The sequence below is a fragment of the Saccopteryx bilineata genome, chromosome 4 (assembly GCF_036850765.1).
Source record: "Saccopteryx bilineata isolate mSacBil1 chromosome 4, mSacBil1_pri_phased_curated, whole genome shotgun sequence".
NCBI classification, from domain to species: Eukaryota; Metazoa; Chordata; class Mammalia; order Chiroptera; family Emballonuridae; genus Saccopteryx; species Saccopteryx bilineata.
Window position 1 is genome coordinate 28,008,593 of NC_089493.1, and position 12,544 is coordinate 28,021,136.

The following is a 12,544-nucleotide window of genomic DNA, read 5'->3' on the forward strand; positions in this document are numbered from 1 at the left end:
GAGCTACTCTAGCGCCTGGGGCAGAGGCCAAGGAGCCATCCCCAGCACCCGGCCATCTTTGCTCCAATGGAGCCTCGCTGCAGGAGGGGAAGAGAGAGACAGAGAGGAAGGAGAGGGGGAGGGGTGGAGAAGCAGATGGGCGCTTCTCCTGTGTGCCCTGGCCGGGAATCGAACCCGGGACTTCTGCACGCCAGGCTGACGCTCTACCACTGAGCCAACTGGCCAGGGCCTAAGCAGACAATTTCTATATCTGCACAGACAATAGAACAACAAAAAATATTGTATACCCACAAGCATTGTGAAATTAAACATATGCGCTTTCTCTTTACTTTCTTTTCCATTTAACCAGACTGAGCCACAGCAACGCGTGGCTGGGTACAGTTAGTAGTCAATAATATTATAATAACTATGTACGGTGTCAGGGGGGTACTGGAAATATTGGGGAAATACTTTGTAAAGTATATAGTTGTTTAACTACCATGCTGAAACTAATGCAAAATAATGTTCACTATAAACTGTAATAAAATAAACACACAGGCCTGTTCAGTGGCACAGTGGATAGAGCATGGCCCCGGAGTGCCGAGGTCAACTGGTTCAATCCCAGGGCCTCTGGCTCAAGCCCACGGTTGCTAATCCTGAGGTGGCTGATTCCAAGGTCACCAGTTCAATCACCAGGTTGCCTATCTCAAGGTCATTGGCTCGATCCCGGGGTCACCAGCTTAATCCCGAGGGCACCAGCTCTTTCCCAAGGGCACCTTCTCAACCCCCAGCGGTCACCAGTTCAAGCCCCAGTCAGGGCACATATGAGAAACAAACAATGGCACAACTTGTTGCAACAAGTTGATGCTTCTCTCTTTCAAAAAAAAAAAAATTAAAATAAAAAAATGATAAATTAAAAAAATAATAAAAATTAAAAAAAATATATATAAATGAAACCCCCAGTATGATACAGGAAAAAAATAAACTTCTCTGTATACTTTTGCCAATGAAAATTTTACTCTGCTACCAGTAGTTGCATTAGTAGCAATACTGGATAGTCATTCTCCCCCATTGATGGAAAAAGTAACCCAGCTTTAAATTTCATCTATGGCTCAAAGTGTTAAGTAAAAAAAATATTGAGAGGAAAACATAAATTTTAACAGTGAGGATGCTTTTTACTTTGTTGTTGTATACCTTTAATTGAATCTCTTACAATAGCCATGTGTTATCTTACTAAAATTAGTAAAACAATGTGATTTATTCAAAAGTTACCTAACATATATCAATACCGATGACATGAATTTGATATTAATCAGGGAATAATTTATTCACATAAAATTATTAAACACTAGATAGAACCTGACCTTGGATCTCTCATGTCAACAACAGATCAATGCATTACAATGTGGGGGAAGCTCTCTCCCGGGTACCTCTAAGGTGTCTTCTGAAGAAGGTCAGAATCTGCTTCCAGGCATCTACCTGGGCCTTGGAATGAGCCCTGGGCTCCCCACCCCAGATCACAGGCTTTTTCGGTAATGTGTGCAGGGAAGCTGGACACATGGGGAAGTAAGGAGGCTCAATGTAATGCCCAGTCCCAGGGTAGGAGATTATCTGGGGGTTTTTCTTTCCATGGGCCTGTAACCGATCAGAGGCTATTTGGGCATAGAGCTCACTCCTCCAGTTATGGTCGTCCTGACCAACGATGAAGAAGATAGGCCCCTCGGCCTTCTCTATTGGAAACATGCTGGCATGTTCATACCCTCCTACATCATTCCTTTATCAACAATGTCCAGGAGGCCTGAGAAAGCTCTCTTAATTCTCCTCATGTCATGGCCCAATGGTGGGATGCAAATCTCCTTGTAGCAGAAGGCACTGATTCCAGTGAACCCAGAGCCATTGATGGAAACTGTAGCTGAGATACTCTTTAAAAATGAGGCCATGAAGAGACAAATATTAGCCCCTAAAGAACTGCCCAGAAGGCCAACGTCTGGACCCTTTACCTGGAAGAAAAGAATGAAGAAGAATAATCGAGAACCCACCCAATAAAAAATCGTTTTCTTAGTGCAATTAGATGTGCTGTTAGCTTTAATTTGTGAGCTGGGCACAAGAGAATCAAACTAAGTTCATAGGAGTTTCTTTCCACATAGTAAAAGATATCTGGGCTGACCTAGTGGTAGTGCAGTGGATAGAGCATCAGCCTGGACACTGAGGACCCAGGTTTGAAACCCCAAGGTCACTGACTTGAGCATGGGATCATAGACATGACCCCACGGTTGTTGGCTTGAGCCCATATGTTGCTGGCTTGAAGCCCAAGATCACTGGCTTGAGCAAGGGGTCACTGGCTGGAGCCCCTGGTCAAGGCACATATGAGAAAGCAATCAATGAACAACCAAGGAGCCGCAACTATGAATTGATGCTTCTCATCTCTCATCTCTCCATTCCTGTCTGTCTGTCCCTAACCTCTCTCTAAAAAAAAAATTTAAAATAAAATTAAAAAAAAAAAAAGAGAGTATCTGGCTGGAAATACAGCAAAAAAATCTTAAACTCACTGGCAAATTTAGAAATTCATTACAAATGTTCCAGACATGTTGTATCTTATTGTGTAAAACCAAGTTCTGTTTCAAGAAGTGAATCATTTATTAGAGTCCATCTGAATATGTCAGCAAATGATTAACTTTACAGGAACAAAGTAATATTTCTGAGTCCAATGAAGTGGTTCTTAGCTTCAAAAATGGGCACATAAGTTCTGATAAAAATCTGAGCAACAACATACTCTATTGTCAGAAAAAAAGATGAAAAAACAAGTGTGCAAAGCTAACAAATTAGAAGCTCCATAACAAAAGGAATTTTAATATAACTAAATAATTCCTTTAAATAAAATCTCACATGTATTTTCTCTGACACAGAAAGTGGAAATACAATAGATGCATAAAGTCAAAGAAGTCTCCAAAAAACTATCTCTGTGAAAGAGGAATAGAGGAGCATCACTGCACCTGGTACAAGTGAGTACAAGGTGACATTCTCTGGGGAGATAACTGAGACAGAATGACACAATAAAGAACATTAGACCCTGGCCAGATAGCTCAGTTGGTTAGAGATTGTCCTGAAGCACAGAGGTTGCTAATTTGATCCTCAGTCGGGGCAGGATTGATGTTCCTGTCTTTCTCTCTCTTTCTCTCCCCCCCTTCCTCTCTTATCAAAATCAATAAATAAAATATAAAAATACAAAAAGAACATTAGGAGAACCTGGGGGTGTTGAAGCATGGAGCACAGGGCTTCTTCAAAGTATTCCATATTTGTGCTGTTGAATTTCTTGGGGAGATCTTCAAAGTCATAATAAGCTAGAGCCAATGTAGCAAAGCCATGGCCAGCCAGAAGACTGGCTCGATATTCCAGCAGGCCCCCTCCAAGACCAAAGAGATCAATGATCCCCGGGAAAGGTCCAGGTCCTAGAGAAGGAAATATTATAAAGGGAAGGCATTATATAATTTAAATATTTTGCTTAAATTTAGGGATCTTTCTATATTATTTAAGAGGTTCCTGTGAATCAAAGGGAAGAAAATAGCTCCCTGGGTCACTATTGAAAAGGAAAACAGGCCCTGGCCGGTTGGCTCAGCAGTAGAGTATCAGCCTAGCATGTGGAAGGCCAGGATTTGATTCCAGTCAGGGCACAGAGAAGAAGCGACCATCCGCTTCCCCACCTTTCCCCCTTCTCTCCCTCTCTCTCTGTTCTTCTCCCACAGCCATAGCTCGAATTGTTGAGCAAGTTGGCCCCTGGCACTGAGGATGACACCATGGCCTTGCCCCAGGCACTAAAATAGCTTGGTTGCTGAGTAATTGAGCAGCATCTCCAGATGGGCAGAGCATCGCCTGGTAGGGGGCTTGCCAGGTCTCTCTGCCTCTTTGATTCTTAATTAAAAAAAAAAAAAAAAAAGACAAAGGAAAGGAAAACAGGTGCCTTGGGGGGAGGAAAATCTACAAGGTATCTTCACATTGATGAGTTTACCCCTTCATATGCTTCTATGATAAATATCTGCATGCTTCTAAGGAATTTCAGGTTTGTTTGTTTATTTTGTATTTTCCCAAAGTTAGAAGTAGGGGTGGGGGATTGGGAGGTGGGGAGTCAGACTCCTGCATTCACCTGACTGGGATCCAGCCAGCATGCCCACTAGGGGACATTGCTATGCCCTGCTGCAATCGGAGCCATTCTAGTGCCTGAGGCGGAGGCCTCGGAGCCATCCTCAGTGCCTGGGGCCAACTTTGCTCCAGTGGAGCCTTGGCTGTGGGAAGGGAAGAGAGAGATAGAGAGAAAGCAGAGAGGAAAGGGTGGAGAAGCGGATGGGTGCTTCTCCTGTGTGCACTGGCCAGGAATTGAACCTGTGACTTCCACACACTGGGCCGACGCTCTACCGCTGAGCCAACCGCCCATGGCAGGAATTTCAAGTTTTAGATTGTGTTGGTTTGCAGTGTTCTGTTCAAAGATTGTCATAGAATTAAGAATCTTGAAGGAAAAAAAAAGAACATCAAAGACTTGAAACAAAGTATTATATTGTATTGCATCAACCCTTGGCTTTTTTTGTAAATTCATATTTCAGCTCTTTATTTAGAGAGAGGAAAGAAATATACCTAGAGATGACTTTAGGTGAGGGAGGCAATGAAGTTTGAAGTGTGATCTGTGGTAGAGAGGAACATAAAGTGAAGAAGAGGCCCAAAGTACACAGCCAGGACACTTGGGAAAAGTGACATGGCAAACAGCTTCCTTGACCATCATTTTGTGTAAGACCCTCATAAGGGCTGATGCGGTCGTGATCTGTACGGCAGGCAGTTAATAGCAAAGTGGACAACATACCTACCGACCTGACCCTATATTTATATCTGCATAATAACGGTATCCACTTCATTGGGATAGAGAGACTAAATGAGATCATGCAAAAAAATTGCAAAGCACAGAGTCTAACATATCAGATTTTTGGTTGTGTGGGCACTAATTTAGTCAATGACAACTTCTCTGACCTTGTCCCCGAGCCTAGCTCCCCTTAAGCACTGGGTGTCAAGCGCACTCGCTCACACAGTCCCAGCCACCCAGGCTCACCTGGGGGCAGGAAGAGCATGGCGCACACCCGGCTCGTGCGCACCGGCTTCTGCCGCACCCCCGGCGCAAGGAAGTCGCGCTCATGCACCGCCCGGCCCAGCAGCCGCCCGCCCTCGGGCTCGTGACCGTCCAGCACCTCCAGCTCCACGACGAAGGGCGTCTGCACGTCCCGCTTCAGAAACCGCCAAAAAGGCTTCTCGGGCTCCAGGGCCCAGAGGAGCCCCATGGGCTCAATCCCAGCGAAGCTGCCGCCCAGCGCGGGCGCGCGCGTCAGGTCCAGCTCCCCGCCGGAGTCGGCGCAGTAGCGCGCGTGGGCCCGGAAAATCGTGCCTTTCTCATCGCGCAGGGACGAGTGCAGCGTGACCGGCTGCCCCGCGGCCAGGCCTCGCACGACGATGCGCACGGGCTCGTCCCAACGGCAGCAGCCCAAGGGCTCCAGCGACACCTTCGCAGTCATTCCGGTCGGGCGCTGCTGCGGTCCGCACCGTCAGCTGGAAAGCTCAGGCAGGGGTCAGAATCCCGTTGCAGCCCGTGAGAAGCGCGTCGGTTGGTCGAATGGGCTCTGGCGTTCTCAGGCTGCGGGAGTGTTCGGTGGCTTAGTCGCCTCCGGAGATGTCTGGGCTCTTCAGCATCGTGCAGTACTAGGTGGCTCTCTTGACCCAAGCACAGAGACTGCCTGAGTCCCGGGTGTGGCGCCCAATCCCTATCCGGAGGACGCTTCTCAGTCTCAACCAGTCTCATATGTTGAAGTGAAAGTTACTGGGTAATCGATTCGTGGTGAAACCAGAATTGAAGAGTTTAGGCAGAATTCCAAGAATTCCAGCCCCTCCATGGATAATAAATCAGGGGTCCCCAAACTTTTTACACAGGGGGCCAGTTCACTGTCCCTCAGACCTTTGGAGGGCCAGACTATGAAAAAAACTAGGAACAAATCCCTATGCACACTGCACATATCTTATTTTTAAGTAAAAAAACAAAACGGGAACAAATGCAATATTTAAAATAAAGAACAAGTAAATTTAAATCAACAAACTGACCAGTATTTCAATGGGAACTATGAGCCTGCTTTTGGTCAATATGCTCCTCTCACTGACCACCAATGAAAGAGCCCCTTCCGGAAGTGTGGAGGGGTGGGATAAATGGCCTCAGGGGGGCGTACTTTGGGGACCCCTGACTTAAATACATACATACATACATGTATACATACATACATACTTTTGCCCTGGCCAAGTAGCTCCGCTGATTAGAAAGGGTCGTCCCCATAGGCAAAGGTTGCAGGTTCCATACCTAATCAAGGCACATACAGGAACAGATGATGTTTCTGCCTGTCTGTCTCTTCTTCCTCTCTCTAAAATCAATAAACGTTTAGTGCATTATCCGTATAGAAAAATGCACAAATCCTAAATATACAGCTCACACTATGAATTTTCACACTCCAAACATACCCACATTAACCACACACTCAGACAATTACCAGCGCTCCAGAAGCAACCCTCACCTTTCCCCTTCCCCAAACGTACCCTGTCCTGACTCCAACAAACTGGCTTAGTTATTTTTCTGACTGCATTTTATGGGAACGAATCCTTCGGTGTGATTTTCATTAGTGCCTTTCTACATTGGCTTAGTAATGACACCATGAACTGTTTCTCTTTGCTCTGGTGGCTGTCAGAGTAATTGGGGCTTCATGCAGATTCTTTGTTCGTATTTAGTGGGAGAGAATTTCAAGTATGGGACTGAAATCATACTTGGAATTCCCCCGCATGGAATGTTGAGATTATCTCAAACCAAAGAGGAATCACCAGCATTGCCCTAGCATCAATCAGGGTGGAGTTAGCTTTCTCTGAGGCCCACAAGGCAATAAATGAGTAAAAATCAGGATGGGTAATGGATGCTGAGTAAGCACCTGACAGTGTCCCTGAGAGCGTGGAGGAGACCCATTATGGTAATGGTGCCTTTTTAGAAGTGAAGGCAAGAAAGAAAAAAATTTAAATTTAGAGAAATAAAATATGGGATTGACAGGAGTTATTATGATGATTAATGGAACTAATTAAGGAATTTGGAGGTTGACTTTTAGAAGACTGTTGGATATTTAGATTTGAATGAGGAATTTGGTATTAGAAAATACATTTTAGAAAACAAGAAATTAAGCACATTGCAGTATTTCACTTCAAGATGAAAATTCTTCAGTTTATCTTCAATTCTCAAAATCAAGTGGGGATGAGAGACACTGTGGAAACAAGTCAGGTGAACGGGTTTTGGGGATGCTACCCCCCCCAAATATGTCATTTTGGCATACAGATTATTTTGAGCTACAGGCACTTGAAAAACAGCAAGTGCAGGAAGGGCACTCTTTCCTTCTTTTTTCCCTAAAAGCAAAAGATGAAACTCTCATGTGAAAGCTGCCCTCCTATTAGTCAAATAAGTTTTTAAATATGATATATATGTCTGCTCGCTTATAGTTTGCATTGGGTGTGCGAGACAGGCTGTAGGCTAGCAAGATTTTTATAGGCTAAGGCTTGGTTTTAAGACTAAGCCTTTCCCACCCTTTTAATACTAAGATCTTCTCAAAACTGAGCTTTTCCCCACATCCTTGACTGTTGCATGATGTGGTGTGGTGCGCTCTCATGAGGAATCCAATTTATGCCTCAGGTGAGTGGCTTTGTATCAGAGACTTTCTTTTTTGTATATTGGATTAAAGGATTTAATTTGTACACTATAAAATGAGGCAGACCGAGGCTCTTGCTCCCTCAGGTCCTGCCATCAGCATTGCAGAAGAGAGGGAGCCAAGATGGCAAAGTGCTGAAGGAGAAGCCAGTTTGTGCAGAGAGAAGGAGATGGGGAACAGAGGTGAATAAGGCTGGTGGAGCCTTTGATTCTAGGAATACTCAGATGAGTCAGTGGCTTTGGGAGCCTTGAATGGAAAGAGAAGTGTTTTCCCACTGTGTGTATTTTCTCACTCGCCGGGTGTGAGCTAGGATTAAAGGTAATGGCCCACCAGCTCTTGGCTCCGTTGTTTCATTACCATCTGTCCAAATCAAATGCGAACCTACATGGGCCAGGCGGCTCTGATGGTGGCTGTGGCTATTGGCTTTAAACTTCCCTATACCAGGAATAAGGAGACAGTCTTACCACCAGAAATAGGAGTAAAGGCTGAATTCTGCACCAGGTCTTGATAAAATAATTTCTCTCTCTTTTTTAAGATACATTCATTCAGCGTCATAATCAGACTATTACATTTAGCAATCAACAGCATGGGTACAAAAAAATCTACAATAAAACCCTTTGGGCCCTGGCCGGTTGGCTCAGCGGTAGACGTCGGCCTGGCGTGCGGGGGCCCCGGGTTCGATTCCTGGCCAGGGCACATAGGAGAAGCGCCCATTTGCTTCTCCACCCCCACCCTCCTTCCTCTCTGTCTCTCTCTCTTCCCCTCCCGCAGCCAAGGCTCCACTGGAGCAAAGATGGTCCGGGAGCTGGGGATGGCTCCTTGGCCTTTGCCCCAGGTGCTAGAGTGGCTCTGGTCGCCGCAGAGCGACGCCCCAGAGGGGCACAGCATCGCCCCCTGGTGGGCAGAGCGTCGCCCCTGGTGGGCATGCCGGATGGATCCCGGTCGGGCGCATGCGGGAGTCTGTCTGACTGTCTTTCCCCGTTTCCAGCTTCAGAAAAATACAAAACAAACAAACAAACAAACAAAAAAACCCTTTGTTGGAAGGTTTTACACTTGACACAGAACAGAAATTAAAATAACTTGTTATACAATTAGTCACAAATGTAGTCCTCAAGTTTTTTGCCCATTCAGATAAGTATGGTCTAAAACATGTCTACTTTGGAGCAGTAGGCCCTGCCACCACTGTGCCTGGCTGAGTTCACAAATTTGTTGTATTGTGTAGCTCTTCTTGGTCCTGTACCTCAGTTGGTTAGATCACTGTCCTGATATGCCAAGATTCCTGATTTGATCGCTGTAGGGAAAGCAGCTGTGTTAGGCTAGCTTGCTTGTACTTTGCATGATCAGTGCATGAGCACGTGTGTGTAGCCTCTGTAAGGCTGCAGGTACTTTCCTTTGGTGCAATCGCTTGTCCACCACCGTGAGAGGCGGATTTCCTGTTTGCTTGCCCACCACAGCAAGAAGAGGTTTTCCCCTGCCTATTTGTTTGCCCACCATTGTGAGAATTGAATAAATAGGAATGGCCCAACGTTTTCCAGCTCCACAGTTCCTCTACTGTCTGCCGAATCCAGTGTGAACCTGCCTGGCCATGGCCACTGACATTACAGTCCCAGGTCAGGGTGTTACTGGATGGGATATAGCCAGGAGAGATTTCACAGCATGAGTCCAGGAGATTTTGAGAGTACACTTATTAAAGCTGAGGGCAATGCAATGAAGGAAGGGCTTAGGATAAAAGAAGCAACAGGATAGAGCCTAGGCAGGGCTGCTTTGGCTCTCTGGAAAGTCAGAGAAAAGAGGGCCTTGGAGACAGGTACGGGGAGTAAGCCTGGGATGAGATGCCACTGCCTGCTGCTCCCCTGGTTGCAAGTCTCATGGGGACTCTTAGACGAAGAGAGAAGAGTATGGGCATGATCTAGAGCAGGGGTCGGGAACCTTTTTGGCTGAGAGAACCATGAATGCCACATCTTTTAAAATGTAATTTCATGAGAGCCATACAACAACCCGTGTATGTTACACATTATCCAATAAAAATTTGGTGCTGTCCCAGAAGACAGCTGTGATTGGCTCCAGCCAACCGCAACCATGAACATGTGCAGTAGGAAATGAATGGATTGTAATACATGAGAATGTTTTATATTTTTAACATTTTTTTAAATTAAAGATTTGTCTGCGAGCCAGATGCAGCCATCAAAAGAGCCACATCTGGCTCACAAGCCATAGGTTCCCGACCTTTTTATACCTACCACCCACTTTTGTATCTCTGTTAGTAAAATTTTCTAACCGCCCACTGGTTCCACAGTAATGGTGATTTATAAAGTAGGGAAGTACTTTACTCTATAAAATTTATAAAGCAGAGTTACAGCAAGTTAAAGCATATAATAATTATTTACCAAGTATTTTATGTTGGATTTTTGCTGTTTGGCAGAATAAATCTTTATAAATCAATTTACTATAGTTAAATCTATCTTTTTATTTATACTTTGGTTGCTCCGCTACCGCCCACCATGAAAGCTGGAATGCCCACTAGTGGGCGGTAGAGATCAGGTTGAATATCACTGCACTAGAGCAAGCACGCTACTGGGTTCATTGTCTTGAGGCTCATCTTTCTTAAGCTGCTAGGAATCCTAGGGGAAGTCTTAAGGGAGGGTCTTAACAGAATATTCATTAGCTTTTTAGGTTTGGCCTTCAAAATATGTTGATTCACTATGTAAAGAGATGTCAGGGTTATATTTTGGTTAGTTTTATTTTTAAAAGAATGTTATAAAAGAGGGACCAGGAGAGAGGCAGGTCGGCCCCAGGACTATCTGGAATGTTTTTAAGTGTCCTTGGTTAGGGAAGATAAAATTTTGTGATTTAGAGCCCTGGCCACAAAGATAAGGGATACAAAAAGGAAGAAACAGGATTTGGGCATACTGAGCCCCAGCTCTACACTGGTCGGCTCAGTGGTAGAGCATTGGCACGGCGTGTGGATGTCCAGAATTTAATTCCCGGTCAGGACATACAGGAGAAGCAAACATCTGCTTCGCCACCCCTCCATCTCCCCTTCTCTCTCCCTTTTTCATTCTCTTCCTGTAATGCTGGTGGCAGAGGCCAGGCAGGTTCACATTGGCTTCGGACAGACGTTAGAGAAACTGTGGAGCCAGAAAGTGTAGGGCCATACCTGTTTATTGGAGGCTCACAAAGGCGATCAAATAAACAAAAGTGAAAGAGCTAATAAACAAAGGAGAATCTGCTATCCACAGTAAGGACAAGGAAGCAAGGAAAACCGCACCTCACAGTGGAGGGAGAGCCACCTGGGGGAATCACCGCCCAGGGGAAGTGCCCATGGCCTTATATAGGTCATGTACACGTGACTCTGCCACGTGCTCACGCACTAATCAAGCAATGTGCTTGTAGCTGGTAACCTCGCAGGCATGCCTAACACAGCTGCCACACAGGGCCTATAAAAGTTACCCCAACACAGAAGTGGGTAGATTTAATTGCAGCCGGGGAAGATAGAAATTAGATAGCAAGGTGTATGCTTGTAGTCGAGGCCAAGCAGGTCCACATTGGATTTGGGCTGATGGAAAAGAAACTGCAAACTCAGAAAGCATTAGGGCCATTCCACTTAATAAAGTCTCACAATGGCAGACCATCACACAGGCAGAGAAACCACCTCTCAGGCAAACAAACAGCAAAATGACCCCTCACAATGGTGGACAGGCAATCTGCACATCTGCAATCCTCAATCCCCTTGAGCGCAAGCACTCGTAGCCTCATGTAGGCCATACACACATGGCACAGCCACGCACTAATGTATCAATCAGGCAGAGTGCTTGCAGCTGGTAACCCCGCGAGCAAACCTAACACAGCTGCCCCATACAAGCCTAATAAAGTCTTGTTGGAGCTTTGTTGGCAGCTTGAGTCAGAACAGAGGTTCCAGCTGCTGAAAAAGTGGGGGAAGCGGGTGACCCTGGCACCTGCCAAAAAAATGTCTGGCGTTCAGTTTACAGGATCCCCAAGACTCGTTGTCCCAGTATAAATAGGGGGAAGGGCGAGGCACTCATCCGGTAGGGAATGCCGGGGGCCAGAGGACCCATGTGAAATTGGTAATCCACTGGTCCCCTTCTAATGTGCAGCAGGTGTTGGTTTTATTTATTTTTAATTTTTATATTTTACAGGGACAGAGAGAGAGTCAGAGAGAGGGACAGAGACAGACAGACAGGAACAGAAAGAGATGAGAAGCATCAATCATCAGGTTTTTGTTGCGAAACCTTAATTGTTCATTGATTGCTTTCTCATATGTGCCTTAACCGCGGGCCTTCAGCAGACCTAGTAACCCCTTGCTGGAGATAGCAACCTTGGGTTCAAACTGGTGGGCTTTTTTCTCAAACAGATGAGCCCGCACTCAAGCCGGCAACCTCGGGGTCTTTAACCCGGGTCCTCTGCATCCCAGTCCGACGCTCTATCCACTGCGCCATCGTCTGGTCAGGTGTTGGCTTTAGAAGGTGATAGGTGCTTTCTTTATATATAGCAGCAACAAGCAGCTAAGAGAACTGTTAAGGCAACACAGACCTTGAATGTGTTTGACCCCGTCAGGCCCTGTGAGCTTGTTGAGGAGTTTGGATGGGGCTTGTGTCAACAGACAGCCCACTGGGGAAAGGTGCTGAGGTCCATTAATAAAGAGCTATATGGCTAGTTGCCTGTAATGACCTTCACCTTGGTGATTTGCACAGACAGGTGGGCTGTCTATCGTGGACTGATTCTTGGACTGCGACCAGAGGGCGGCACTGGCTCCCTTGACGGATGGAAACATCGCTTGTAGACAGTAG

The 12,544-nt window shown here is 45.8% G+C and overlaps 1 protein-coding gene and 1 pseudogene across 1 annotated transcript in view; both read right to left on the reverse strand.

Moving 5' to 3' along the window:
- Positions 1-956: 956 nt before the first annotated feature.
- The window catches only part of LOC136333717 (acyl-coenzyme A thioesterase 1-like), a 51,198-nt gene continuing 39,610 nt past the window's right edge, over positions 957-12,544 (reverse strand). Inside the window, 3 exon segments of the mRNA XM_066273282.1 lie at positions 957-1,757; positions 1,760-1,979; positions 3,226-3,428. Of these exon segments, the coding sequence (XP_066129379.1) occupies positions 1,378-1,757; positions 1,760-1,979; positions 3,226-3,428 (803 nt within the window). The 3' untranslated portion in view covers positions 957-1,377.
- Positions 4,996-5,820, reverse strand: LOC136333718 (acyl-coenzyme A thioesterase 5 pseudogene; annotated as a pseudogene).